Source organism: Muntiacus reevesi, chromosome 2, assembly GCF_963930625.1.
Source record: "Muntiacus reevesi chromosome 2, mMunRee1.1, whole genome shotgun sequence".
Classification (NCBI taxonomy): Eukaryota; Metazoa; Chordata; class Mammalia; order Artiodactyla; family Cervidae; genus Muntiacus; species Muntiacus reevesi.
This window is the reverse complement of record NC_089250.1, coordinates 251,326,205-251,353,998: the sequence shown is the minus strand read 5'-3', so window position 1 is coordinate 251,353,998 and position 27,794 is coordinate 251,326,205. Positions and strand designations below refer to the sequence as shown.

General features: G+C 42.1%; 2 protein-coding genes across 3 annotated transcripts in view; one reads left to right on the top strand and one right to left on the bottom strand.

Moving 5' to 3' along the window:
- TXNL4B (thioredoxin like 4B) overlaps window positions 1-27,794 on the bottom strand; it is a 42,626-nt gene that overhangs the window by 8,250 nt on the left and 6,582 nt on the right. Inside the window, exons 3-4 of one of the 2 annotated variants that reach the window (XM_065925676.1) lie at window positions 27,548-27,699; window positions 23,903-25,505 (exon numbers count right to left, since the gene is read on the bottom strand). In XM_065925676.1, the coding sequence (XP_065781748.1) occupies window positions 25,340-25,505; window positions 27,548-27,699 (318 nt within the window). In that variant the 3' untranslated portion in view covers window positions 23,903-25,339. Of the gene's footprint in view, window positions 1-23,902; window positions 25,506-27,547; window positions 27,700-27,794 lie in introns of those variants that run through there. The other variant, XM_065925677.1, reaches the window with a different exon arrangement.
- LOC136158727 (haptoglobin) lies at window positions 15,399-21,537 on the top strand. Its single transcript, XM_065920542.1, has 8 exons — window positions 15,399-15,413; window positions 17,133-17,207; window positions 17,299-17,369; window positions 17,655-17,753; window positions 18,018-18,086; window positions 18,644-18,745; window positions 19,589-19,663; window positions 20,625-21,537. Exons 1-8 carry the CDS (start codon window positions 15,409-15,411, stop codon window positions 21,401-21,403), a joined length of 1,275 nt encoding a protein of 424 aa, XP_065776614.1. The 5' UTR covers window positions 15,399-15,408; the 3' UTR covers window positions 21,404-21,537.

Genomic DNA, 27,794 nt, shown 5'->3' with positions numbered 1-27,794 from the left:
TATGTAGGGGAGGTAGAACTTAGAGTGACCCAGGGCTGCTCTGCCCAGGTTTGAATCCTGCCTGCTCTGCTTACTAGCTGTGTTACCTTGAGCAAGTTCCATATTCTCTCTGTGCTCAGGTGTAAAAATGGGGTTATTAGGTAATAAAAGGCTCATTTGCTTCAGGGTTGTTGAAGAATTAAGTGAACGAACACAAAGAAAGCACACACAGCAGTGCCTGGCACATAAGGAAGGACTCCAACAATGTTATCGGTTATTATTACGACGTGGGTGCCCGCTCTCTGGAGATACTTGTAGAGCTGGTTCTACTGACAGCTTTCTGAGGACCCAATCTTTATTACAGATGAAAGCTGATGGGACTGGCAGCATCTAATTATGTTGTGGTAGTCATTTTTCCACCTCTCTGAACTTTTTGAGGGTAGAGGCTGTTTATTACTCATTCAGTTTGGCAAACTGAATTGATTGATTGAGTGTGTGTGTGTGCAGGGCGCTGCTGGGTGTAGTGATTAAGGTGAAAAACAAAAGCCAATCTGACCCCTACCTTGTTTCCAGGAGCCTAGAAGAAGCCCTTGCTTTCTGTCCTGTGGGTGAGGTTGAAGAAACTGAGGAAAATTTACACGAATTCTTCTGAACATAGATTCAAGTTTTTAAATTTATCCTAAGATCCTTACACTCTGATCCCTGACCAATTTCATACTAGGGAAGGCAGATTATATTTGAAGTCTGTCAAAATCTGGTTGGCTGTCCTTACCAATGAGAAGCTGGTCCAAGGATAATATCTGATTTAGAAGCCTGAAACCTGGAAGTTCCTCATTTACAAAGTGTCAGGGTTGATGCTACTTTCGAGAAGCTTTTTAAAAGATGTGTAACATCTGCATGTGTGTCTGCCAGTGGCCCAGTTTTTGCAAAGAGAATTACTGGCACTAAGGAAGTAGTGCTGGGAACTGATGTTCATAATCTGGCGACAGTAGGATTTGTGGTTCCTGGTCCCTGGTCCCTGAGGAAAAGGGAGATAATCTAGAGAGGGGCATAACAGTGGGCACGTCTTTGTTTACCTTTCTTACTGACACAAACTGGAATGCTGAACAACATGTACTGTTCTGAATTCAACACCCAACTAGTTATTCTGTTCTAGGGTCATGTATACTCCTGGAAAAATCCAACTGTCTCATTCCATGGCTATCCATGTACTTGTGACTGCAGAGTTTCAACAGTTCTAAGATGCTGATTATTGTTCCATTTTAACTCTTCTGAAATTGAGATGCATCCTGCATTGATTTGCTGGATCATGGAGAAAGCAAGGGAATTCCAGAAAAACATCTACTTCAGCTTCATTGTCTATGCTAAAGATTTTTGTGGATCACAACAAACTGTGGAAAATTCTTAAAGAAATGGGAGTACCAGACCACCTTAACTGCTTCCTGAGAAACCTGTCTCTATGTGCATCAGGAGGCAACAGGTAGAACCGAACATGGAACAACTGACTGGTTCCAAACTGAGAAAGGAGTATGACAAGGCTGCATGTGGTTACCCCACTTATTTAGCTTCTATGCAGAGTACATCATGTGAAACACTGGGCTGGATGAATCACAAGCTGGAATCAAGACTACTGGGAGAAATATCAACAACCCAGATATAGAGATAATGCCACTCTAATGGCAGAAAGCAAACAGGAACTAAAGAGCCTCTTGATGAAAGTGAAAGAGGAGAGTGAAAAATCTGGCTTTAAATTCAGCATTAAAAAAAACTAAGATCAAAACAACAACAACAACAACAAAAAACCCTAAGATCATGGCATCCAGTCTCATCACTTCATGGCAAATAGAAGGGGAAAAAGTGAAAGCAGTTACAGATTTTATTTTCTTGGGCTCCAAAATCACTGTGGACAGTGACTGCAGCCATGAAATTAAAAGATGCTTGCTCCTTGGAAGGAAAGCTATGACAAACCTAGACAGCATATTAAAAAGCAGAGACGTCACTTTCCCAACAAAGGTCAAAGTTATTTTTTTTCCAGTAGTCATGTATGGATGTGAGAGTTGGACCATAAATGCTGAGTGCTGAAGAATTTATGCTTTCAAATTGTGGTGCTGGAGAAGACTCTTGAGAGTTGCTTGGACAGCCAGGAGATCAAAACAGTCAATCCTAAAGTCAATCAAAACAGTCAATATCAGCCCTGAATATTCACTGGAAGGACTGACGCTGAAAAGATGAAGCTCCAATACTTTGGTCACCTGATGCAAAGAGTCAACTCATTGGAAAAGACCCTGATGCTGGGAAAGTTGAAGGCAAAAGGAAAAGGGGGTGGCAGAGGATGAGATGGTTAGATAGCATCACTGACTCAATGGACATGAATTTGAGCAAACTCTGGGAGGTAGTGGTGGACAGAGGAGCCTGGCGTGCTGCAGTTCATGGGGTTGCAAAGAATTGGACTCAACTGAGCAACAACAAAAATTGGTGGGATCTTAGGCATGTTGTCAGTGTCTAATTGACAGAGTTTTCTTTTTCTTACAATTCATAGCATAGTAAATTAGATGAAATATGACAGTGGTTCCCAAACTTTGCTTGCATTTGGAATCACCTAGCTATCTTTAAAAGATCCTGGTGCTTACCTACATGCACCATGTAATAGGGATGGGGTACAACTTGGACATCAGGATTTTAAAGTACAGAAAAGATTGGGAGCCACTGAAATACAGTATTTCTGCCTTCTTCAAGCTTTTCTTCAACTCCTAGGTTTCATGAACAACATCTTTACAGATTCTGCTTATATATTGCACACGCCTCTGTCTCAAGTAATAATGTCTTTTCAACTCCAGCCACTAATCATCCATTATACTCCAGGAGAGACTCCAGGAGACTGTCAGCTCCAGGAGGGGAGGGGTTTTGTTTGCTTTCTTCTCTGTATTGTCCTCAGCACCAAGGACACCGAGGCACATTGTAGACACCTGAATATTAGATGAATGAATATTCCTCCTTTTATATTTGGTGCCCTAATAAACTTATTTCTCATGCAATTTGTAGCAGAAGTATTATACATTCAGGTGATTTCCAAATCTGGTCCTCTGCTTCATCTTTCACATCCCAGTTTTCACATAACTTTCATTTCAAACCTTGAGCTTAATGTTTTCTCTTCCCACACACCCCTCACAATTTCAGTCCTAGTCTCCCCATGTCCATCCACTTGAGACCCTGAGTCTCAAGGTTATAATCCAGAATCATTTTCAAGCCTTGATAATTATTTGTCTTTAATGTAATTAATAGAATTGGTTTCATCTGCTGTTGTGCTATTTGTTTTATAGTTAATCCTTAAGTTCTTTCCTCTTTATTTCTCCTTTCCTGCTCTTTTTTTTTTTAGTACTCAGTTTTAAAAAAAACATCCTCTATTAGTTTTATATATTCTTGTATTATTTTTCTAGTGTTACCCTCAAAATTTCAAGGTATGGTGGTTCAGATGGTAAAGAATCTGCCTGCAATGCAGGAGATGTGGGTTCTATCCCTGAGTCGGGAAGATCCCCCGAAGAAGTGAATGGCTACCTACTCCAGTATTTTTGCCTGGAGAATTCCATGGACAGAGAAGCCTGGTGGGCTACAGTCCATGGGGTCACAAAGAGTTGGACATGACTGAGCAACTAAGAACAATTCCAATTGAAAGGCAAAGAATGTCAGAATTGATTAAAAAATCAAATACTAATTATATGGTAAATAGAAAAATATATAGCACAAAAACACTACCCAAAAGAAAGCTGGTGTGCCTTAAGTAACAGGAGACAAAGAGACTTCATGGCAAGAAGAATTACTAGATAAATAGGATATTTCATAATGACAAAGAGTCAACTTAAAAGGAAGACATAACCTAAATTTGTATGTACTTAATAACAGAACTTTTAGTTCACTGATTCCTAAAATGTCGATGTTCACTCTTGCCATCTCCTGTTTGACCACTTCCAATTTGCCTTGATTCATAGACCTAACATTCCAGGTTCCTATGCAACATTGCTCTTTACAGCATCAGACTTTACTTCCATCACCTGTCACATCCACAACTGGGTGTTTTTTTTGCTTTGGCTCTATCTCTTCATTCTTTTTGGAGTTATTTCTCCACTTTTCTCCGTAGCATACTGGGCACCTACTGACCTGGGGAGTTTCATCTTTCAGTGTCATACCTTTTTCCCTTTTCATACTGTTTATGGGGTTCTCAAGTCAAGAATACTGAGGTGATTTGCCATTCCCTTTTCCAGTGGACCACATTTTGTCAGAACTCTATGCCATGACCTGTCTGTCTTGGATGGTCCTACACGGCATGGCTCATAGTTTCATTGAGTTAGACAAGACTGTGGTCCACATGACCAGTTTGGTTAGTTTTCTGTGATTGTGGATTTCATTCTGTCTGCCCCTTGACGGATAAGGATAAGAGGCTTATGGAAGCTTCCTGATGGGAGAGACTGACTGAAGGGGAAACTGAGTCTTGTTCTGTGGGCAGGGCCATGCTCAGTAAATCTTTAGTTCAATTTTCTGTTGATGGGTGGGGCTCTGTTCCCTCCCTGTTGCTTGACTGAGGCCAAACTATGGTGGAGGTAATGAAGATAATAGTGACCTCCTTCAAAAGGTCCCATGCATGCACTGCTACACTCAGTGCCTCCGACCCTGCAGCAGGCCACCACTGACCCATGCCTCAGCTGGAGATTCCTGGACACTCATGGGCATGTCTGGGTCAATTTCTTGTGGGGTCACTGATCCTTTCTCCTGGGTCCTGGTGCACACAAGGTTTTGTGCCCTCCAAGAGTCTCCAAAGGATCATAAGAGACTACTATCAGCAACTATATGCCAATAAAATGGACAACTTGGAGAAATTCTTAGAAAAGTATAACCTTCCAAAACTGAACCAGGAAGAAATAGAAAATCTTAACAGACCCATCACAAGCACAGAAATCGAAACTGTAATCAGAAATCTTCAAACAAACAAAAGCCCAGATGGCTTCACAGGTGAATTCTACCAAAAGTTTAGAGAAGAGTTAACACTTATCCTACTCAAACTCTTCCAGAAAATTGCAGAGGAAGGTAAACTGCCAGTCTCATTCTATGAGGCCACCATCACCCTAATACCAAAACCAGACAAAGATGCCACAAAAAAAGAAAACAACAGGCCAATATCACTGATGAACATAGATGCAAAAATCCTCAACAAAATTCTAGCAGACAGAATCCAACAATATATTAAAAAGATCATACATCATGACCAAGTGGGCTTTATCCCAGGAATGCAAGGATTCTTCAGTATTCACAAATCAATCAATGTGATACACCACATTAACAAATTGAAAGATAAAAACCATATGATTATCTCAATAGATACAGAGAAAGTCTTTAACAAAATTCAACATCCGTTTATGATAAAAACCCTCCAAAAAGTAGGCATAGAAGGAACATAGCTCAACATAATAAAAGCCATATAACCCATAGCAAACATTATCCTCAATGGTGAAAAACTGAAAGCATTTTCCCTAAAGTCAGGAACAAGACAAGGGTGCCCACTCTCACCACTACTATTCAATATAGTTTTGGAAGTTTTAGCCACAGCAATCAGAGCAGGAAAGGAAATAAAAGGAATCCAGATTGGAAAAGAAGAAGTAAAACTCTCACTGCAGATGACATGATCCTCTACATGGAAAACCCTGAAGACACCACCAAAAAATTACTAGAGCTAATCAATGAATATAGTAAAGTTGCAGGACATAAAATTAACACACAGAAATCCCTTGCATTCCTATACACTAACAATGAGAAAACAAAGAAAAATTAAGGAAACAATTCCATTCACCATTGCAACAAAAAGAATAAAATACTTAGGAATAAATCTACCTAAAGAAACAAAAGACATATATAGAGAAAATGATAAAACACTGATGACAGAAATCAAGGAGGACACAAATAGATGGAGCAATATACCATGTTCATGGATCAGAAGAATCAGTGTAGTGAAAATGAGTATACTACCCAAAGCAATCTATAGATTCAATGCAATCCCTATCAAGCTACCAACAGTATTTTTCAGAGAACTAGAACAAATAATTTCACGGTTTGTATGGAAATACTAAAAACCTTAAATAGCCAAACCAATCTTGAGAAAGAAGAATGGGGTTGGAGGAATCAACCTGCCTGACTTCATACGATAACACAAAGCCACAGTCATCAAGACAGTATGGTACTAGCACAAAGACAGAAATATAGATCAATGGAACAGAATAGAAAGCCCAGAGACAAATCCACGCATCTGTGGACAACTTATCTTTGACAAAGGAGGCAAAAATATACAATGGAAAAAAGACAATCTCTTTAACAAGTGGTGCTGGGAAAACTGGTCAACCACTTGTAAAAGAATGAAACTAGAACACTTTCTAACACCATACACAAAAATAAACTCAAAATGGATTAAAGATCTAAATGTAAGACCAGAAACTATCAAATTCCTAAAGGAAAACATAGGCAAAACACTCTGTGACATAAATCATAGCAGAATCCTCTATGACCCACCCTCAGAATGTTGGAAATAAAAGCAAAAGTAAACAAATGGGACCTAATTAAACTTAAAAGCTTTTGCACAACGAAGGAAACTATAAACAAGGTGAAAAGACAGCCTTCAGAATGGAAGAAAATAATAGCCAATGAAGCAACTGACAAACAATTAATCTCAAAAATATACAAGCAGCTCATGAAGCTCAACTCCAGAAAAATAAATGACCCAATGAAAAAATGGGCCAAAGAACTAAATATACATTTCTCCAAAGAAGACATACAGATGGCTAACAAACACATGAAAAGGTGCTCAACATCACTCATTATCAGAAAAATGCAAATCAAAACCACAATGAGGTACCATCTCACGCCAGTCAGGATGGCTGCTATCCAAAATCTACAAACAATAAATGCTGTAGAGGGTGAAGAGAAAAGGGAACCCTATTATACCGTTGGTGGGAATGCAAACTAGTATAGCCACTATGGAGAACAGTGTGGAGATTCCTTAAAAAACTGGAAATAGAACTGCCATACAACCCAGAAATCCCACTGCTGGGCATACACACTGAGGAAACCAGAATTGAAAAAGACATGTGTACCCCAATGTTCACCACAGCACTGTTTACAATAGCTAGGACATGGAAGCAACCTAGATGTAAACTGGCAGACAAATAGATAAGAAAGCTGTGGTACATATACACAATGGAATATTACTCGGCTGTTAAAAAGAATGCATTTGAATCAGTTTTAATGAGGTGAATGAAATGCATATATATGGAATTTAGAAAGATGGTAATGATGACCCTATATGCGAGACAGCAAGAGAGACACAGATGTAAAGAACAGAATTTTGGACCCTGTGGGAGAAGGTGAGGGTGGAATGATTTGAGAGAATAGCATTGAAACATGTATATTACCATATGTGAAATAGATCACTAGTCCAGGTTTGATGCTTGAGACAGGGCACTCAGGGCCAGTGCACCGGGATGACCCTGAGGGATGGGATGGGGAGGGCGGTGGGAGGGCAGTTCGGGATAGGGGACACATGTACACCCATGGCTGATTCATGTCAATGTATGGCAAAAACCACTACAATATTGTAAAGTAATTAGCCTCCAATTAAAATAAATTAATTAAAAAAAAGAAAAATCTTTTGGTATCTCTTTATGTAAAAAAAAAAGCCCACTTCAACAAACTAAGACTAGAAGGAAACTTCCATAATCTTATAAAAGATATTTAAAAACAAAACAAAACTAGCCTCAAAACAAAACAAGTCTACAATTAACTTAAGAGTGAAATTTTGAATGCTTTTTGCCTCCTTGGGCTTGGGAACAAGACTAGGATGTCCACTCTCCACTTCTAGGTAACACTGTAATGAAAATCCTAGTTAGTGCAATAAGAAGAGGTAAAAGAGCCATTATTGGCAAATACATTAATGTAGAACATTAATCAAAACATTAGATTTAATTAGTGAGTTTACCAAAGGTCAATACTTGAAAATTAATTGTTTTTCTATATTAGTAATAAACATCATATTAAATGAAAATATCAGTTATGCTGGCACAATAATCAAATACTTGGGAATAAATCTAATGAAAGAGGTGCAAGAAATCATAGCAAGATCTTTTTTGATCCACTTCTGAAGAGTAATGAAAATAAAAGCAAAATGAACAAGTGAGACCTAATTAAAATCTTTTGCACGGCAAAAGAAACCATAAACAAAATGAAAAGACAACTCACAAAATGGGAGAAAATATTTGCAAACGAAGTGACTAACAAGGAATTAACCTCTAAAATACAGAAACAGCACATGCAGCTCATTATCAAAAAACCAAACAACCCAATCAAAAAATGGACAGATGATCTAAATAGACATTTTTCCAAAGAAGGTACACAGATGTCCAAGAGGCACATGAAAAGATGTTCATCATGACTAATTATTAGAGAACTGCAAATCAAAACTACAATGAGGTACAATCTTATACCCATCAGAATGGCCATCACCAAAAAATCTACAAACTAAATGCTGGAGAAGGTGTGGAGAAAAAGGAAGCCTTTTTCATTGTTGGGAAAGTAAATTGGTACAGCCACTATGGAGAACAATATAGAGGTTCCTTAAAACACTAAAATTAGAGGTACCATAGGATCCAGCAATCCCACTCCTGGGCCTATATCCAGAGAAAATCATAATTTGAAAAAACACATGTACTTCAATGTTCATTACTGCACTATTTACAATAACTAGGATATGGAAGCACCCTAAAGGTCCATTGACAGAGGAATAGATAGAGGAGACATGGTATATGTATATACAATGGAATATTACTCAGTCATAAAAAGAATGAAATAATACTATTTGCAGCAACACAGATGGATCTAGAGATTGTTAATCTGAGTGAAGTAAGTTAGAGAAATACAAATATCACATGATATCACTTATATGTGGAATGAAAAAAAAAAGGTACAAATGAACCTATTTATAAGACAGAAATAGAGTCACAGATGTAGAAAACAAACCTAGGTTACCAAGGGGCAAGGGAGGGATAAATCGGAAGATGAGGACTGACACATACACACTCCTATATATAAAATAGGTAACTGATAAGGACCTACTGAATAGCACAGGGAACTCTACCCAATACTCTGTAATGATCCATATAGGAACAGAACCTAAGAAAGAGTGGAGATATGTATATGTATAACTGATTCACTCTGCTGTATAGTAGAAATTAACACAACATTGTACATCAACTATGCTCCAATAAAAACTAAAATTTACATGACATGCAAAGGACCTAGAGTAGTCAGTCAAAGCAATCTTGAGGAAGAAGAATAAATTTGGAATACCTAAAATACCAGATGGGCTTCCCTGGTGGCTCAGATGGTAAAGAACCTGAGTGCAATTGAGGAGACTGGGGTTCGATCCCTGGGTCAGGAAGAACCCCTGGAGAGCAGAATGACTACCCACCCACTCCAGTATTCTTACCTGCAAAATCCCATGGACAGAGGAGCCTGGCGGGCTACAGTCCATGGGATCACAAAAGAGTCAGACACAACTTGGCAACTAAGCAACAACAAAACACCAGAGAGCAAGATTTTCTATTAACTGTTCCTTAGTGAGACTGTGACTTTGGCCCAAGATTAAACAAATAGATTCATGGAACTGAATAAAGAATACAGGAAGAGACCAACACATATTCGGTTATCTAACGGGAAATGGCAACCCATCCAGTATTCTTGCCTGGAAAATCTCATGGACAGAGGAGCCTGGTAGGCTACAGTCCATGGGGTCGCAAAGAGTCGGACATGACTGAGCAACTTCACTTCACTTCAACTTCTAACAAAGAATACCTGTGCAATTTAGGGGCAAAGGATGATCATTATAGAAAATGCTATTGGGGCATTGCTTATCTATATGGAAAGATAAACCTGAACTTTCATCTCACATCATACTTGAACATTAATTCCATATAGATCACAGACTTCTAGAATAAAATTTAAGAGAATGTTGTTATAGAGCTTATGGTTGTCTCGGGGGGAAGGATGGGAGAAAGGGATAGTTAGGGAGTTTGGGATGGACATGTACAGATTGCTGTATTTAAGATGGATAACCAACAAGGACCTACCACAGAGCACATGGAACTCTGCTCAGTGTTATGTGGCAGCCTGGATGGGAGGGAGTTGGGGGGAGAATGGATACATGTATATGTATGGCTGAGTTCCTTGGCTGTTCACCTGAAACTATCACAACATTTTTTGTTAACTGGCTATACCCCAATACAAAATAAAAAGATTTTTTAAAGAGAGAATGTTGTCATAATCTTATAGGTAAAGATTCCTTAATCAGGACACAAAAAAAACACTCACCATAAAATTTTAAAAACTGGTAAATTAGGACTTATTAAAATTCAGAACTACTGTACTTCTGTTCATCAAAATACACAATGAAGAGTGTGAAAAGACATGTCTTAGAATGAAAGATGTTGACTATACATTTACCTAACAGAAGATTAGTGTTCAAAATATCTTGAAAAAAAAAAAACCTCCTAAATCAAATCAACAAAGACATTTCATAGACAGGATATCTAAAAGGACCAACAAGAATACAAAAAAGGATACATATCATTTGATGTCCAGGAAATGCAAATTAAAGCCATTATTATATTTCACTGTACCAGAATGGCTAAAATTGTAATGCATTGGCAAGGATATGGATCAATAGGAGCTTTGTCATATTGCTGTTTGGAGGGTATACGGGAGAACTGTTTGGTAGTATCTATTAATATCAAAGCTAAATATATTCCCACTGTTGACACAACAAAGTATTTACCCAAAGGAAATAATGCATCCACCGAAAGACATGTGCAAGAATGTTCAAAGCAGCTTTACTGTCAAGCAGCTTATTGTTAAAGCCAATAAAAAATACCCAGGGCAGGGAGGCTGTAAATTTCCCTTGTTGCCCCAGAGCTGGGGTTGGTATAACAGAGTTCAGGTTTTGTTTGGAGGAAAAGTGCAAATTTTTGTGCACCTGACTTTTTATTTGATAGTGGTGGTGAGAAATATTTCATTTTAGATCCCTTACAAGGGGCAGCTGCACCCCAAAGAGAAGGCCTCTCCCTCATCTCATGGGACCATGGAACTGAGTGGCTGTGCAGGCCAGGAGAAGTTATGGCCATTTGGAATGCAGACACACAGACCCTGCTCAGACATGCTGAATCGCATCTCTGGAAGGAGGGGCTGTGGCTTTGCTTCTTAGGTCTATCAGGTGACTCCTCCACCTTGGTATTTTTATTTTTTTATTTTTATTTATTTTTTTTTTTTAGAGTGAGTTATTAAAATTTATTTTAATAGCCACTGTATTTGTTTTTTTTTTATTTATTTTTTATTATGGCTGATTCATATCAATGTATGACAAAACCCACTGAAAAATAAAAAATAAATAAAACACCTTGGTATTTTTAAATGTTATTTGATTCCCTGGCGGCTCAGAGGGTAAAGAATCCAGATGCCTGCAATACGGGAGACCTGGGTTTAATCCCTGGGTTGGGAAGATCTCCCGGAGAAGGGAATGGCAACCCACTCCAGTATTCTTGCCTGGAGAACCCCCATGGACAGAGAAGCCTGGCGGGCTACAATCCAAGGGACTGCAAAGAATCGGACACGACTGAGTGACTAAGCACAGTACATAAATGCTATATGTGAGATATATATGTGTATATGTGTGACACGTCTTTTTTAAAATAAAGCACAATAAAATGTACTTTCATTTATTGGACTGAGCCCATTACCCAGTCCAAAAGCTGGATCATTAACAAAAATGTATTTGTATTTATATTTACCTACATGCTTCTCTCTTATGCCTTCCTTCTGCCTCCCTACAAGAGGTAACATTTTACATTTTGTGTTTTCTGTTCTATTAAAATTTTTAAAAATAAAGTTTTTGTCTTCTTGATATTTATGCCTCTACATTATATTATTTAGTATTGCTTTTTTAAAAAAAATTGACCAAGAAAAAGTTAACTTTTTTTGAATTTTTTTATTGTAATAAAATACATATAATATGAAATTTATGATTCTAACAGTTTTGAAGTATACAACTCAGTGGCATTTATTGTATTTGTGATGTTGTGCAACCACTGTTTCCAAAACTTTTTCATCATTCCAAGCAGAAACTCTGTACCCATTAAGCAACATCTCCCCTTTCCTTCCCCTGCTGCACACACCCCTCCCCCGCACCCCTGGTGACCTCTATTCTACTTTCTGCCTTGATGATTTTCCCTTTTCTAGACATTTTATACAAGTGAAATCATGTATTTATTTTTTGTTTGTTTCTGGTTTCTTTCACTTCACATAATATTTTCAAAGTTTTTTCATGTCATGGCATATATCTCAGAACTTCTTATAAGTGAACAATATTCCACTGCATGTATTTTTATCCATTCATCTGTTGAAGGACATTTGAATTGTTTCTACCCTTCGATATTGTGAATGATGTTGCAATGAACACTGGTGTACAAGAATCTGTTTGAGTCCTTTTTCAATTGTTTTGGGTTAAATACCTAGAGGTGGAATCACTGGGTCATTTGGTATTAATAATTCTAGGTTAGCATTTTGAGGAACCGTCATACTGTTTTCCAAATACTATTCCATTTCACATTCTCACCAGCAATGTCTGGGAGTTCCAATTTCTCCACATTCTTGCCAAGACTTAAATTTTTTTTTTCTTTTAATTGTAGCCATACTTGTAGGTGGAGGCTTCTCAGGTGGCTCAGTGGTAAAGAACCCACCTGCCAATGCAGGGAATGCAAGAGATGTGGGTTCGATCATTGGGTTGAGAAGATCCCCAGGAGCAGGAAATGGCAACCTGCTCCAGTATCCTTGCCTGGAAAATTCCATGGAGAGGAGCCTGGTGGGCTATAGTCCATGGGGTCATCAAGAGTTGGACATAACTGACCACACACACACATGCTTGTAGGTGTAAGGTGGTATCTTGCAGTTTTGCATGTCCTTAATGATGTTTTCCAACAGTGTTGATCATTTTTCAAGTACTTACTGACCATTTTTGTATATCTTTTTTGGAAAAATGTTTATTCATGTCATTTGTTCATGTTTAATTGGGTTGTTTTTCATTTTGTTGCTGTAAGAATTCTTTATATAGTCTGGATAGTAAATCCGTACTGGATACATGATTTGTAAAAATTTTCTCCTATTCATAGATTATTTTTTTACGTTCTTGATATTATCTTTTGATGCACAAAAGTTTTAAATTTTGATGAAGCCCAATTTATCCATTTTTCTTTTTGCTGCTTGTGATTTTGGTGTCATATTTTAGAATCCATTGCTGAGTTTGCTTGGTTTTGAGCTCTATAAAAGCAGTATCATTCACAATATACTTTCCTGAAACTTGAAGTTCTCTTTAAAAATTATGTTTATAAAACTATCCATGTTCTTTCATAGCTCATTCATTCTCATGTCTGTGTAATCTTGTTATACAAACAGATCACACATTATTTAGCCATTCTCCTATTGATAAGCATTTGTGGTGTTTCCAATTATTTTGCTATTCCATCAGTACCACCTTAAATATCCCAGAGGGATTCTTCTGCACACTCTAAGAACCACTGGGCTTTTATAAATGAAATGAGTGTGATTAAAATTGAATAGCATTCAGTTGCGGACATTTGACTGAAGTATATCTACTTTTCTCCCTGCCTATTTGGATTGATTACTGGATTACTATAAATTTTTAAAGAGTTGGGAATACTAGGTCACCTTACTTACCAGCTGAGAAACCTGTATGCAGGTCAAGAAGCAACAGTTAGAAGTGGACCTGGAACAACTGACTGGTTTAAAATTTGGAAAGGGATACATTAAGGCTGTATATTGTCACCTTATTTAACTGACATGCAGAGTACATCATGAGAAATGCTGGGTTGGCTGAAGCTCAAGCTGGAATCAAGACTGCCAGGAGAAATACCAATAACTTCAGATATGCAGATGACACCACCCTTATGGAAGAAAATGAAGAGGAATTAAAGAGCCTCTTGATGCAGGTGAAAATCGGCCTAAAATGCAACATTAAAACAACTTAGACCATGGCATCCAGTCCCATCACCTCATGGCAAACAAATGGGGAAACAATGGAAACAGTAGCAGACTTAATTTATTTTCTTGGGCTCCAAAATCACTGCGGACAGTGACTGCAGCTGTGAAATCAAAAGACACTTGCTCCTTGGTAGAAAAGCTATGACAAACCTAGATAGCATATTAAAAAGCACAGACATCACCTTGCCAACAAGGTCTGAATAGTTAAAGCTACGGTTTCTCCAGTGGTCATGTATGGATGTGAGAGTTGGAGCATAAAGAAGGCTGAGCGCCAAAGAATTGATGCTTTGAACTGTGGTGCTGGAGAGGACTCTTGAGAGTCCTGTGGACAGCAAGGAGATCAAACCAGTTAATCCTAAAGGAAATCAACCTAAATATTCATTGGAAAGACTGATGCTGAAGCTGAAGCTCCAATAGTTTGGTTACCTGATGGGAAGAGCTGACTCACTGGAAAAGACCCTGATGCTGGCAAAGATTGAAGGCAGGAGGAGAAGGGGGTGACAGAGGATGAGTTGGTTGGATGGCATCACTGACTCAATGGACATGAGTTTGAGCAAACTCCGGTAGATAGTGAAGGACAGGGAAACCTGGTGTGCTGCAGTCCATGGGCTTGCAAAGAGTTGGACACGACTGAGCAACTGAACAACAGCAACAATAAAACCATGATAACCACTGCCATTGAGTATGGTTTGCATCTACACTATAGCCTTAACCATTCTGTGTGATTTTTTGGAACAAGCAATCAGAGAAGACACAATGAGTACATTTTACTGATTTTAGGTTGGAGAGCTTTGCAGAATAGGGAGATGGCAACACAGTGTGGGGAACATGATTGTGAAAAGGAAATGCTTACTTGAGAGCCCTGTCTCAGCCAGGTTGCAGGAGTGTCTCTAATGGATTTGAAACAACCCCAAGAAGGGCTTTGTCCAGTGCTGAAAAGCATTCAGAACAAAGAGACCCAGATTGATGGTTCCTCCCCCAGCCCTGCACACTGGCTCATTTCGGGAAACCCTTTGGCAGCTGCATGGGGTAGTGAGATGGCCAGGATTCTTTGGCTCAAGCATGAAGAACACCAGGGGAAACTTAAGTATGAAGCAAGAGCTGGACTCTTTAACAGGGAGGTTGTTTGTGGCTTTGTTACCGGAAAATATGAGTAACCTTAATAAGGCCAAAGTGTGGAGACACAGCAATTACAACATCAAGAAGTGGGTGGAGTGAGATACTGGGGACATAAAAGCATCAGCAGGTGCCCCTAACGGCACTGCTCTTCCAGAGTCAGACACACCAAAGATGAGGTGAGTCCACAGTTTGCTCCTATCCCTCACTTTTCTCTGGATTATTTCATCCTTCTTTGGATATATCTTTTACCTACATGACAGCCTGGGTACAGGAGAGGCCTACAGGAGAAATGCAAAAATACAATGAAGATAAATAAGGCAAATGGACTAAATTATACTTTGTTTGCTTTCTGATGCACAGCGTGCAAACAATATCTTTTCTTCTCACAAAGCTTCTCAGGGTTTATTCTGTCCTTGGCTCTGACTCCTGGTTATTTAGGGTGGATCTCATTCTTATCTGCCTGGGGGAATCTACTCATGTGTTTGGTTTTAGAGCCAGGAAGCACCAAAGGCTCAAACGATATTTATAATAAGAATTATCTTCCAAATAGTAGCATGTTTGTAGAGGATCCTCTATGTTCTATGTGCTGCATAAGGTTCTGGAGGAGATATTGGAAATGGATTAAAGCTTGGTCCTTGACTTCTAGGAATTATGAGTTTGGAGCAGTCCTTTCAGTCATTACCTCATTGTTTTCCAAATTTCATTCATTTGCACGTCAGCTTCAAGGTTCTTGCCATATTCCTGTGCTGCCCATACTACTATTCTTTTGTAACATTCTCTCTGGGGTGTCACTGGCAACTCAGTGGTAAAGAATCTGCCTCACAATGCAGGATTCGATCCCTAGGTTGGGAAGATCCTATGGAGGAGGGAATGGCAACCTCACTCCGGTATTCTTGCCTGGAAATCCCAATGACAGAGGAGCCTGGCGGGCTACAGTCCGTGGGGTCACAGAGTCAGGCATGATTTGGTGACTGAGCACACACATAGTGAATAAAGGTTTACTATGCAAAAATTCTCTGCTTTTCTGTGTCCATAAAAGGTAATGTTTTCAGATGATGCTGCTTTCCCATGAGGCGTGAATTTCTCTAAGAAATAGCTTTTTCCTTGAGATTATAAAGTTTTCATCTTTGTGGGGAAGCCAGTAGCTCCTGTGGTAGGCCTCCTGACATTTTTTTTCCTTTTTGACCATACCACATGGCATGCGGGATCTTAGTTCCTCAACCAGGGATTGAACCTGGGTCCTTGGCAGTGCAAGTTTTGAGTCCTAACCACTGGACTGCCTGGGAGTTCTCCCTGGCATTTTGAATATGCCTATTAGCAGATTTTTTAAAAAATGTATAATGAGAAAGACCAAAAGGGAAACATTTGAGTGACACAACAAAACAGAAAAAATTTTTTTTCTGAAATGTTGAAGTAATGAAACCAGAAACTTAACCAAGTCATCTCTGAGTAGTTGCCATCTTCCAGGGAGATGGTCCATGGGTGGGTATGGCCTGTGCACTGAGGCCCAAGTGCACAGTCAAGCTTTTACGGAGTCAGTTATCATCCACGAAACCTTCTGGAATTTGGGGGTTCGCTATACGACTTCCTGAAGTCAAATTACCATAAAATAATAGAAACAACTACATCGGTGTTTTATATTTTAGGGACCCTCTTATTATAGAAAATTCCACAAAGTAGAGAGAGTAGCATAATAATAACTCCCCCGCTGCCCCATCTTCTAGATACCTGCATTTTATTTGTGGAATCCTCAAAGCCCAGCACCTCAGGGGTGCCCCCAAGGGAGGCTTCTCTTGGCTGAGGAGCTCATATATTGTTAACAGTTTAGGGTTTCCAGAATCCTGCCATGCACTGAGGCCCGATTCCTTCCTAATCTTGCTTGCTCTTCTCTGAAGCTGCTGGAGAATTCCTGGCAGCACGGAACACACAGGAACCTCTGTGACTGGGAAGCTGCTGAAGTATGCATGTGGGTAGGTGAGGGGTCTCTAGGTAAGGGGAGGTGTGTGTGTGTGTGTTGAAGCGGGAAGACTAGCGGTGCCCTCCTTTCTGTCTTCTCTGCAGCGCCCTGCCAGCGGTCGTTACCCTCCTGCTCTGTGGGCAGCTTCTCGCGGTGGAAACCAATGAGGCCACAGGTAGGTCTGCCTGTGGGCAAGGGCTGTACCTGGCTACATCGCTGAATCCCACCTTAGCCCTTCAGATCTGCATCCTCTCCGGGAAAATTCAATTGCTCCTTATCCTGATCTCTGGTCTTTCAGTATTGTAAAGAACATTGGGGAGCCAGCCAGCCAGCCAGCAATCTCTCCTGGGCTTCTGTTTGGGGTGTGGGAGTTTGATATGCTGTTTCTTCTCTCCTGACTTTTCCAGTCTCGAGGGGCAGTTTCTGAAAATGAACCTTGTCTTCCTGTTTTCCTTTGCAGCCGACAGCTGCCCAAAGGCTCCCGAGATTGCCAACAGCCACGTGGAGTACTCCGTTCGCTATCAGTGTGACAAGTATTACAAACTGCGTGCTGGAGATGGTGAGCCTGGGCGAACGCCTCCGGGTCCTCCTATCCCAACCCCGGACCGCCTTGACAGTCTCCACGACTGCCACGGTCACCTTGACCATCTGTCCTGCCGTGATTTACTGTCGCCCCCAGCACTTGGCTTTTAGCATAGCGCTCCTCTCTTGCTCCTCTTCTCCAGCCCTCCCTGCTCCTACTTCTCTGACTCTGCTCTTTAAATACCTTCTCTCCTAGTGCCAGGTCCAGCTTCTGGCTCATTTTTTTTTCTTTTTGTTTCAGGGGTGTATACCTTTAACAATAAGCAATGGATAAACAAGGACATTGGACAGCAACTCCCTGAATGTGAAGGTAGGAAGTCAGAGGCCTGGGGAGCAGATTGAAAGTGGGTATTGAGGGGTTGGTGCACGGCAGGCATCTTGATCGAAACATCCTCAAGGCACATCCCCCCTGTGAGGCTTCCGCTGGGCACACAGCAGCCAAGGACAGGGGTCGGGGGGACCACAGGTGGCCGGGCAGAGACATGCACGGGCAGGTGATGCTTCCCCACAAAGTTCACTAGGGATGTGTTCATCTGGTCTCCCAGGCACTGATCGAATCCGCTGTTCACAGAGGATCAGGGGACCCTGTATGTACAGAGAGTCCACCTAGAGATCCCTGGGCCAAGGGTAAAGCAAGCTGCAGGAAGAACAGGTCAAGGGAGGGTAGAACAAAGCCACACTCCATGGGAATGTGCTACAAGAGGCTGGAGATGGGTCAGAACTCCATCGTCACCGGGAAGAGCTGGTGCTGTCTCCTTTGGGGATGGCGGGAGGTTGATGTGCAAACCAGCTTCTTCTGCTCTGCCTTTTTGAGTCTCCAGGGGCAGTTCCCCAATATGAACCTTCTCTTCCTCTTTTCCTTTGCAGATGCCAGCTGCCCAGAGCCCCCCAAGATTGAAAATGGCTACGTGGAGCACTCGGTTCGCTTCCAGTGCAAAACCTATTACAAACTGCACTCTGCTGGAGATGGTAAGGCCTGGACGAATGCCTCCTGTCCCTCCTCTTCCATGGGGGATGGAGCCAGGGTGACTGGTCAGAAAGGGCATATGATTTCTGGAGCCAGGAGATTCAGGTTCTAATGAGGGTTTTGTCACTGGCAGCTGTGGCCTTTTGGGCAAATTAACTCTCCTCAGCTTCGAGTTTTCTCCCCTGTTAAGCGGAGGTGATGCCACGTAGCCTACCCACCTCAGGGTAAGATCTATATAAAACAGAATGATGGTGATGGTGATGGTGATGATGGCAGGGAGCCCTCACCTCGTGAGCACTACGCTCCTGCACTGTGCACAGTTTTCCCCACAGATTTGCTCATGATGTCCTCACGACATCCCTCTGGAGATACTATTATTTATTTTTGCCAAGTTGCACAAGCTTGTGGGAACTTAACTTCCTGACCAGGGATGAAACCTGGGTCCCCTGAATTAGAAACTCAGAGTCCTAACCACTGGACCACTAGGGACTTCCCAAGAGACAGGATTATTATTCTCATTTCACTGCTGAAGAAACTGAGGCACACAGAGATTGAGAAACTTGCCCAAGTTCAGGTAGCTTGTATGAGGGAAAGTCAGGATTTGAACCCTGATTCCAACCCTGTACTGTCTTGACACAATCGCCTTGGCCATTTAGACCACTACCCGTCCTGCTGGGCTTCAGTGGCCCCCAGCACTTGGCTTCTAGCACAGAGTTCTTCTGTTCCTCCTCCTCCCTGACCCTCCTTCCTCCTATTTCTCTGATTCTGCTCTTTAAATGCCCTCTCCCAGGGCTAGGTCCAGCTACAGCGTCCCTTTCAGCTTGTATTTTTTAATTTTGTTCCAGGAGTGTACACCTTTAACAGTAAGAAGCAGTGGATAAATAAGGACGTTGGACAGCAACTCCCTGAATGTGAGGCAGGTAGGAAGCCTGGGGCCTGGGAAGCAGACTGAAAGTGGGTACTGATGGGCTGGTGCACGGTAGGCATCTTGATCGGAACATCAAGGCACATCCTCCCTATGACGCTTCCCCTGGGCACACACCAGCCAAGGACAGGGACCGGGGGGACCAGAGGTGGCGGGGAAGAGATGTGTGCAGGCAGGTGACACCACCCCATGAAGTTCACTAAGGATGTGTTCATCTGGCCTCCCAGGCACTGACCGCGTCCACTGTCTACATTGTCCACAGAGGATCAGGGGACTCTGTACAGAGAGCCCACCTAGAGAGCCCTGGGCCAAGGGTAAAGCAAGCTGCAGAAGAACAGGTTGAGGGAGGGCAGAGCAAAACCGTAATCCGTGGGAATGTGCTACAAGAGGCTGGAGAAGGGTCAGGACTCTGTTGTCACCAAGAGGGGCTGAGCTCTCTCCTTCCCTCCTGGAACAAGAGGATTTTGCCTATCCTCTTGTGCTACTTGGGCTGTGGAACCGCTAACCTGCCGGGTATCAACTCCAGTATTTATAAAATCTGTGTTCCGGTCAACACTGCTTCATGTCCCTATTTATTCAGAGAAAATGAAACTTGGTAGCTCCTTGTCCTTACACTGAATTTCAGGGATCATGTACCTCTAGTTGTGATAAATCATTTAAATATACCTAGAGTTCAGCAGCTGGGGTTTGAAAATTTCAGTGCTGTTTGTGAGTCAGAAAAGCAGGGAACAGAACTCTGCTTTAGTGATGTGAACATTAAAAAAAATTTTTTTTAAACTGTAAACATTGGGGACGGGAGGAGCAGAAGGTAAGGGCAAAGCATGTAAATGTTTCTAGCCCTGGAGACATGAAGAGCGATAGTTTTGGACAGTGGCAAGAGGGCATTTTTATGTTTCCTGGCCTGGGGGAAGCTCACACCCTGCTCATATTAATGATCATCTTGCTCTCCTCGACAGTGTGCGGGAAGCCCAAGCACCCAGTGGACCAGGTGCAGAGGATCATCGGTGGCTCGTTGGATGCCAAAGGCAGCTTTCCCTGGCAGGCCAAGATGGTCTCTCCCCATAACCTCATCTCGGGAGCCACGCTCATCAATGAACGATGGCTCCTCACCACAGCTAAAAATCTCTACCTGGGTCATACCAGTGACAAAAAAGCAAAGGACATCGCTCCTACTTTAAGACTCTATGTGGGAAAGAACCAGCCTGTAGAGGTGGAGAAGGTGGTTCTCCATCCTGACCGCTCCAAGGTAGACATCGGGCTCATCAAACTCAGACAGAAGGTACCTGTCAATGAAAAAGTAATGCCCATCTGCCTACCTTCGAAAGACTATGTGGCGGTGGGTCGTGTGGGTTATGTGTCTGGCTGGGGGCGAAATGCCAACTTCAACTTTACGGAGCATCTGAAGTACATCATGCTGCCTGTGGCTGACCAAGACAAGTGTGTGGAGCACTACGAGAACAGCACTGTGCCTGAAAATAAGAAAGATAAGAGCCCTGTGGGGGTGCAGCCCATACTGAATAAGAACACCTTCTGCGTCGGCCTGTCCAAGTACCAGGAGGACACCTGCTATGGTGATGCCGGCAGCGCCTTCGTCGTTCACGACCAGGAAGACGACACCTGGTATGCGGCTGGGATCCTGAGCTTTGACAAGAGCTGTGCTGTGGCTGAGTATGGTGTGTATGTGAAGGTGACCTCCATTCTGGACTGGGTTCGGAAAACCATCGCTGACAACTAAGGTGGGGCCGGCTGGAAGCAGCTGCCTCAAAGGATGAGGGGAAAACTGGACAGGAGTGGAGGGGACAAAAATGCTGTGTGAAGCTGATGGGTTCCAACCCTGCATTGCTGTGTCAATAAAGAGCTTTTCTTTGACTCACTTCTGTAACGTTTCTTTAAAACAATTTATTTTCAGCAGTGCTGGGACTTTATGACTTCGCAGGATTTTTTCTAGTTTTGGCGAGTGGGGGCTACTCTCTAGCTGTGGTATGCAGCTGCTCATTGCTTCTCTTGCTGTGGAGCACGGGCTCTGGGGTGTGAGGGCTTCAGCAGTTGTGGCACGGGGGCTCAGCAGGTGCAGCTCCCAGGCTCTAGAGCGCAGGCTCAGTAGTTATCACGAACGGGCTTAGGTGCCTCATGGCACGTGGGATCTTCCTGGACCAGGGATCGAATCCACGTATCCTGCATCAGCAGGCGGATTCTTTACCACCGAGCCCCCAGGGAAGCCCTTCTGTGTTGCTTTTAGCCTTGGGCTTTTTTTTTTTTTTTTTCATTCTCTCATTGACAGTACAACAGCAGCCAAGTGCTCTAGAGTTTACTGCGAGTGTGGCAGAAAACACCCTGGACCAACTGGAAATCCCTAAGGTGATACGAACTGTCCCACTGGGGAACTCATGATCACCGAATGAGTACCTATTTGATGGCAGGCCTCAGAAAGGTCACGGTTATCCTTGTTTTATAGACAAGGAAATAAGAGTCAGAGAAGCGATGTGTTCAAGGTTACGCAGGTATCAAATAGAGAAGCTGAATCTTGAACCTTTGTTGTTACTTAGTCGCTAAGTTGTATCTGACCCTTCTGAGACCCCCATGGAGACCCCATCAGGCTCCTCTGTCCATGGGATTTCCCAGGCAAGAATACTGGAGTGGGCTGCTATTTCCTTTTCCAGGGTATCTTCAGCCCAGGGATAAAATCTGCATTTCCTACATTGACAAGCACTGATTTACCACTGAGTCACCAGGGAGACCCAAAGCTGAGTTCTGAACCTAAGTCCGCCTGAACACAAATCCCGAGCTCTTTTCACAGCATCCTCTGCTTGTTCCGAGTGGAGGAGAAAGAGAGAAGGCTGGTGAGGAAGACAGCAGCACAATGAGTGTTCTGACAGGTAGTACTCTGTGGCTTGTGCTCCAGCACACCAGCACTTCAGCTAACACGGTAAGGTGGTATAAAGGGAGGATTTCCGCATTTGCTGGGTCCAAGTCACAGCTCGATGACAAACCTACCAAGTTCCTCGAGCTCCCTGCCCATTAGTCTCCTGGTCTCTCCCACGGGGGGCTTAACCCAGACAGGCTCTGAAGTGCCTCAGTAGTAATGTTCTGGGGCTGGGGGAAGTCAGAATTCTCTTTCTTAGGAGGGGCTGCTTTTCTCATTTGAAAGGAAACAACCCTCAACCAGGACTCAAACCACAGCCATCTGAGTCTTTCATTTCACAAGATAAAGGTCTTGCTATGAACGGTTTCCTAGAACAGAAGTTCTAGAACCCAGCCCATGAAGCTCTTCCTCCAACTGAAGAAGAAGAGTTCTAACTGATCCACATTCCTTTATTCAGCACACTGGCCCTTCACCAGCATACAGTCTTGTCACACCAAAATGTGGCCTCCCCCGCTTATGGCTTAAAATGTCATTTGATATCACTACTCTCTCACTAGTGTTCTGTCCTTCCCTGTGATGTTGTCACAGGCACTCTCCAGATCCATCGATAATGAAAAACAGGTTGGAGCTCACAGGCCAAGGAACAACTGAGACCTATATTCTAGAACCTGCACAAGAGACGATGGCCAGAAACTAAAAAATAATAAAAACATGTAAAATCATGCCTCTCAGCAGATATACCTCTTTCTTCTAATAATACCTAAGTTTTACTTAGGTATTACTAAGTTTTTTGAAGAATAAACCATCCAAGTTTTCTTTGAAGAAAAATCTGACTGTATTAGTGGCTTCTGCCTCTCTCTCAGGAGAAAAATAACTTTCAGTATTTTCTCACTTTCCTTATCTCCTCTGCCTTCCTCCCCGGCAGCGCCTCCTGCCCACCTGCCTCCCTCTCGGGTTTCCGTGACACTGAACTCTGTGGAGCCCTCTCAACACGCACACTGTCTCCAGCCTCTGGGCCTTCCTCCCCCCAGTTCCCCCTATGCCCTCCCCCTTCTCCATGAGTACCTCCTACTCTCCTTTAAGGCTCAGAACTGTCTCTTCTAAGAAGTTTTCTTTCCATCCAGGAGTCATTTGTTTTTGTGCAGTATCTGGCACAGGATGGGGGCATACAGTATGTAATTAATAAACATTTGTGGAAGGGAGAACTATGGTGGGAACAAAAACATAAATCTGGACTTCAGAGAAACATCACCGAAAAGACCTCGGGAGGAAAGACAATATGAGAATCCTATGCATGAAAGTGCTGAGTTTGTGCTGTTATCTGAGCACTTCTCACACCTCAAATGTTGTGTAATATAGGCTAAGAGGGACAGAAAATCCAACTAAAGTGACAGGTGGTAAAGACGTTTTATTCCTTCACAGAAATCTGAAGGAAGGTCTAGAGTCCACTTGAGAGCTTGATATCGTCATCAGGGACCCAGGCTCTTTTCATTATTCTTTTTAGCATGTTTATTTTTCATCCCAGGGCTGGTTGCCTCATGGTCCTAAGATGGCTGCTGTGGTTCCATGCATCATGATTACCAATGTAAGCAGGAAGTGGGGGCCAGGAGAAAATGGAGGTGGTGCTGAAAGGATTTTGTTGTCTCATTCCTGGGGTGACTCTCTCCTTTATCAATGAAGGTCACCCAGATGCCCAGCAACCTTGCTTCTCTGCCACGCTGGTCACAGAAGACTTGGAAAGAAAGCACTCGGCACAGGGGGACATTCGTGCAGTGAGAGTGCTGCCCTGCATGAAGGCCAACCGCTGCTGAGCGGGTCATGTGCTGAATGGTGCAATGCCTTCTGGTTCTGCACACGTTCTTATTCTAGAAAGTCAGTGCCATTAGCTCCATGAGAAGAGGAGGAACGTGCCCAAGTGGTGAAGGTTGTGCCAGGGGGCCCTGGGAGAGCAAGAATTCTTCATAAAGTTATTAAAACGGGCAAGTCCTATATAGATGATACTTCTTTCTAGCAGTTCTGAGATCTCTTTCCAGTCTTGAGTCCCTGAAGTACAGTTTTCTCCTCAGGAAGAGACGAGCTCCAAGAGAGATTGGTTCCTACTGACTAAGGGTAGTTAATTTTTTATTTAGCTTAAATTGGGTGCTGGACAGTAAAGGTGCAAGTTCTCACCTCTGGGGCAATTTAATAACATAAAAGCTGACAAAATGAGCAAGCCAAGATAGCTTTAAAATTCTGAGCCAAAAAGGCTTGAAGATAAAACAAACTTGGCCACTATCAGTAGAGAATGATTTATTCCAAGAGAACCTGGGATAGTAGGTGAGCATGAGATAAATACATGAGCGGAGGGAAGGCGAGGCTGAGGATGAAGGAAGGTGTGGGTATGCACACATAGGGTAGAAAACAAGTGTTTTTGCTCTTATGTGAACTGATTTTCTATTTTACTCAATGTATCAAATAAACATAGTTGAATCAAACTGTCCTAGCCAAATTTAGAAGGATTTTGTATTATCTTAAAGAATAAAGAAAAGCACAATATACAGAGAAATTAAGATACCCACACTGGGGAAATTGACCATGGCTGGCTTGACCTCTCTGAGGTCTGCAGGGCGTAGACACTTGGGCATCCCTGAATGTCCCAGCACCAGTGTGGTCTTCTGCTTGGCGGCCGGTACTTTCTATTGAGGTCAAGACTCTTATTCTCTGGGATGCTGACCATGTTTCTGAAGGACCCCAGGAAAACCGCACAGCTGGAGTTAGGTACTGTTTCGAGATGGGCCTTTCTCTTCAACTCTGATGGCAGCGAAAGCACTAAATGTCTTGATAGAGGAGATCGTATTTGGGAATATTCTTGGGATCAATAGGACTTTGCACAATAAGTTTCCCCCTCATTGCTCCTCGATAAATTACTTCAATCAAATCTATGAAGTCTTGTTTGGTTTTGAAACTTCCCACAAACTTAGTGTGATCTGGAGACCTAAATAGCATAGGAGAGAAATGACCTGGCTCAGAACTTTTCAAAGGTACTTGTAAGGCCTTCAGCATAAACAAAGTAAATAGCAGCTCTCTTACTTTCTTCTGGTCAGGGAGCCCTTAGACACTCGGCACTGATTTCAAAGCCTGACACTGATTTTCCATTTGTGATTACAGGGCCCACTTGATACATGACTAAAACCAGTGCTGTGGGCTGCTGGAAGAGCATGGAAGCCCTACCAGGTGAAACGCTTCTGCTTAAGAACCTATTTAATCACTTCTCAAGTCGTCATCAGGTAGCATTCCCTGGGCGTCAGTGTGGGCTTAGTTTGCTGTTGTCAAAGTTGGCCAGACACTGTGCAAAGTCCATTAACTGGTCTCTGGGCGGTAAGTATTAATACAATATTACTTTTTAAAAAATTTCAAGGAAAAAAATTACCTGTGAGGCCAGATGCTGCATTTTGGCATATATTCTTTCAATCTTGTGTGTGTATGTATTTCTTTTTTCACAATCATGGGATCATATCATGCAAATTATTTTGTAATGTGCTTTTTTCAACTAACATATATTTCTTTCAACGTCGTTAAACATGCATCTCCCATACCATATTAAATTAGTATCTAGCATCTTTCTATGGACATCAAGCTTCTAAGCATTTTGTTTTCTAAATAATGGTGGGATGAATGAACATTCGTGTGGCCAATTTTGGTCACTTTCATGACTATTTTCTTTCAGATAAATTCCTGGAAATAAAATTGCTGGGTTAAAATTTTTATACACTTCTAAGGTGGTAAGTAGTATCATAATTCACCCTCTGAAAAGATTCACCAAAGTAATATATATATATATACCAGCTGTATTCTAGGAGAATAAACAGCTTTAAAATACTTAAGATAGATAATTTTTAACACACTTTCAAATAGATAATGACAAAGCAGACCCACAGGTCTGGACAAATGGACAAAATGATTTGTCCATAGTAAGAAATGATTACTGTGGATACATTCAAAATACATATTAAGCATTGGAATGCTGAGTAGGTGGGGGGGAGGGCATTCCAGACTTCATGTTACTTAGTCTTTTATTTTTAAGATTGATGTGGTCCTTTTTAAAGTCATTATAGCATTTGTTACAATATTGCTTCTGTTTTATGTTTTGGCTTTCTGACCTCCAGGCATATGGGGTCTTAGCTCCCCAACCAGGGACCGCACCCGAACCCCCTGCTTTGAAAGATGAAGTTTTAACCACTGCACCATCACGGAAGTCCCTCATCTTACTTATTTTCGACAAACTGTGAGAAAGAAGGACTTCAAAATTCTCTAACTGAAAGCAGACAGAACGCTTGGTAAGGGAAACTCATGTCTTAATTTGCTGAAGGATCACTTCTTTCACAGATGCAGCCAATGAGTATCAAGAGTTTAAGAACAATGGCCCATTTTGTTTGAAATAAAACTCCTGGGAAACTTTGACAAAAGCTGTTCTATATTTTCTGCAGTGATGGATGGTGAGTGCTTCACAAACTGTACTGCTGCTGCTGCTAAGTCACTTCAGTCATGTCCGACTCTGTGCGACCCCACAGACGGCAGCCCACCAGGCTCCCCCGTCCCTGGGATTCTCCAGGCAAGAACACTGGAGTGGGTTACCATTTCCTTCTCCAATGAGTGAAAGTGAAAAGTGAAAGTGAAGTCGCTCAGTCGTGTCCGACTCTTAGCAACCCCATGGACTGCAGCCTACCAGGCTCCTCCGTCCATGGGATTTTCCAGGCAAGAGTACTGGAGTGGGGTGCCATTGCCTTCTCTGCACAAACTGTACTAGTCTCTCAGATTTAAGTAGTACGTTAACATTTGCCACTCATACTGGAAACACTTTCATTTTGTACCAAAGTTCCACACACACACACACAAATTAGAGACTTCATCAACTGAGAAACAGTACCAACATAAGACACAAGAAGCTCCCATCACATCTACGTGGGTGAGCTACTGAAACTGCCTGGAGAAAAGAAACTTTGAAGACTATAGTAACTTCATGTCAATCTAACTTACCCATAATCCACTTTCATATGCTGCCCATTGAAGAAAAACACAGTAGATGGAATATAACTGATGTCAAAATAGTGTGTATAAACTGGGGTTTGGTCCACGTCTACTAGATAGATAGCAGCCATTTTACTTAAGTCGGAAGAGGTCTTAGAAAGCTGCAAATGAAGAGAGAGATGTGGGTTACAACGTGAGGGCTGTTAACGTTTCTTCTGTGAACCTTTTCATTAGAAGAGTTTTCTGTGTGAAAAAA

Coding starts and splice junctions, on each gene's coding strand:
- LOC136158727 (XM_065920542.1), top strand. Junction 17,208..17,298: donor CTGCTGAAGTATGCATGTGG/GTAGGTGAGGGG, acceptor TCTTCTCTGCAG/CGCCCTGCCAGCGGTCGTTA. Junction 17,754..18,017: donor CAAACTGCGTGCTGGAGATG/GTGAGCCTGGGC, acceptor TTTTTGTTTCAG/GGGTGTATACCTTTAACAAT.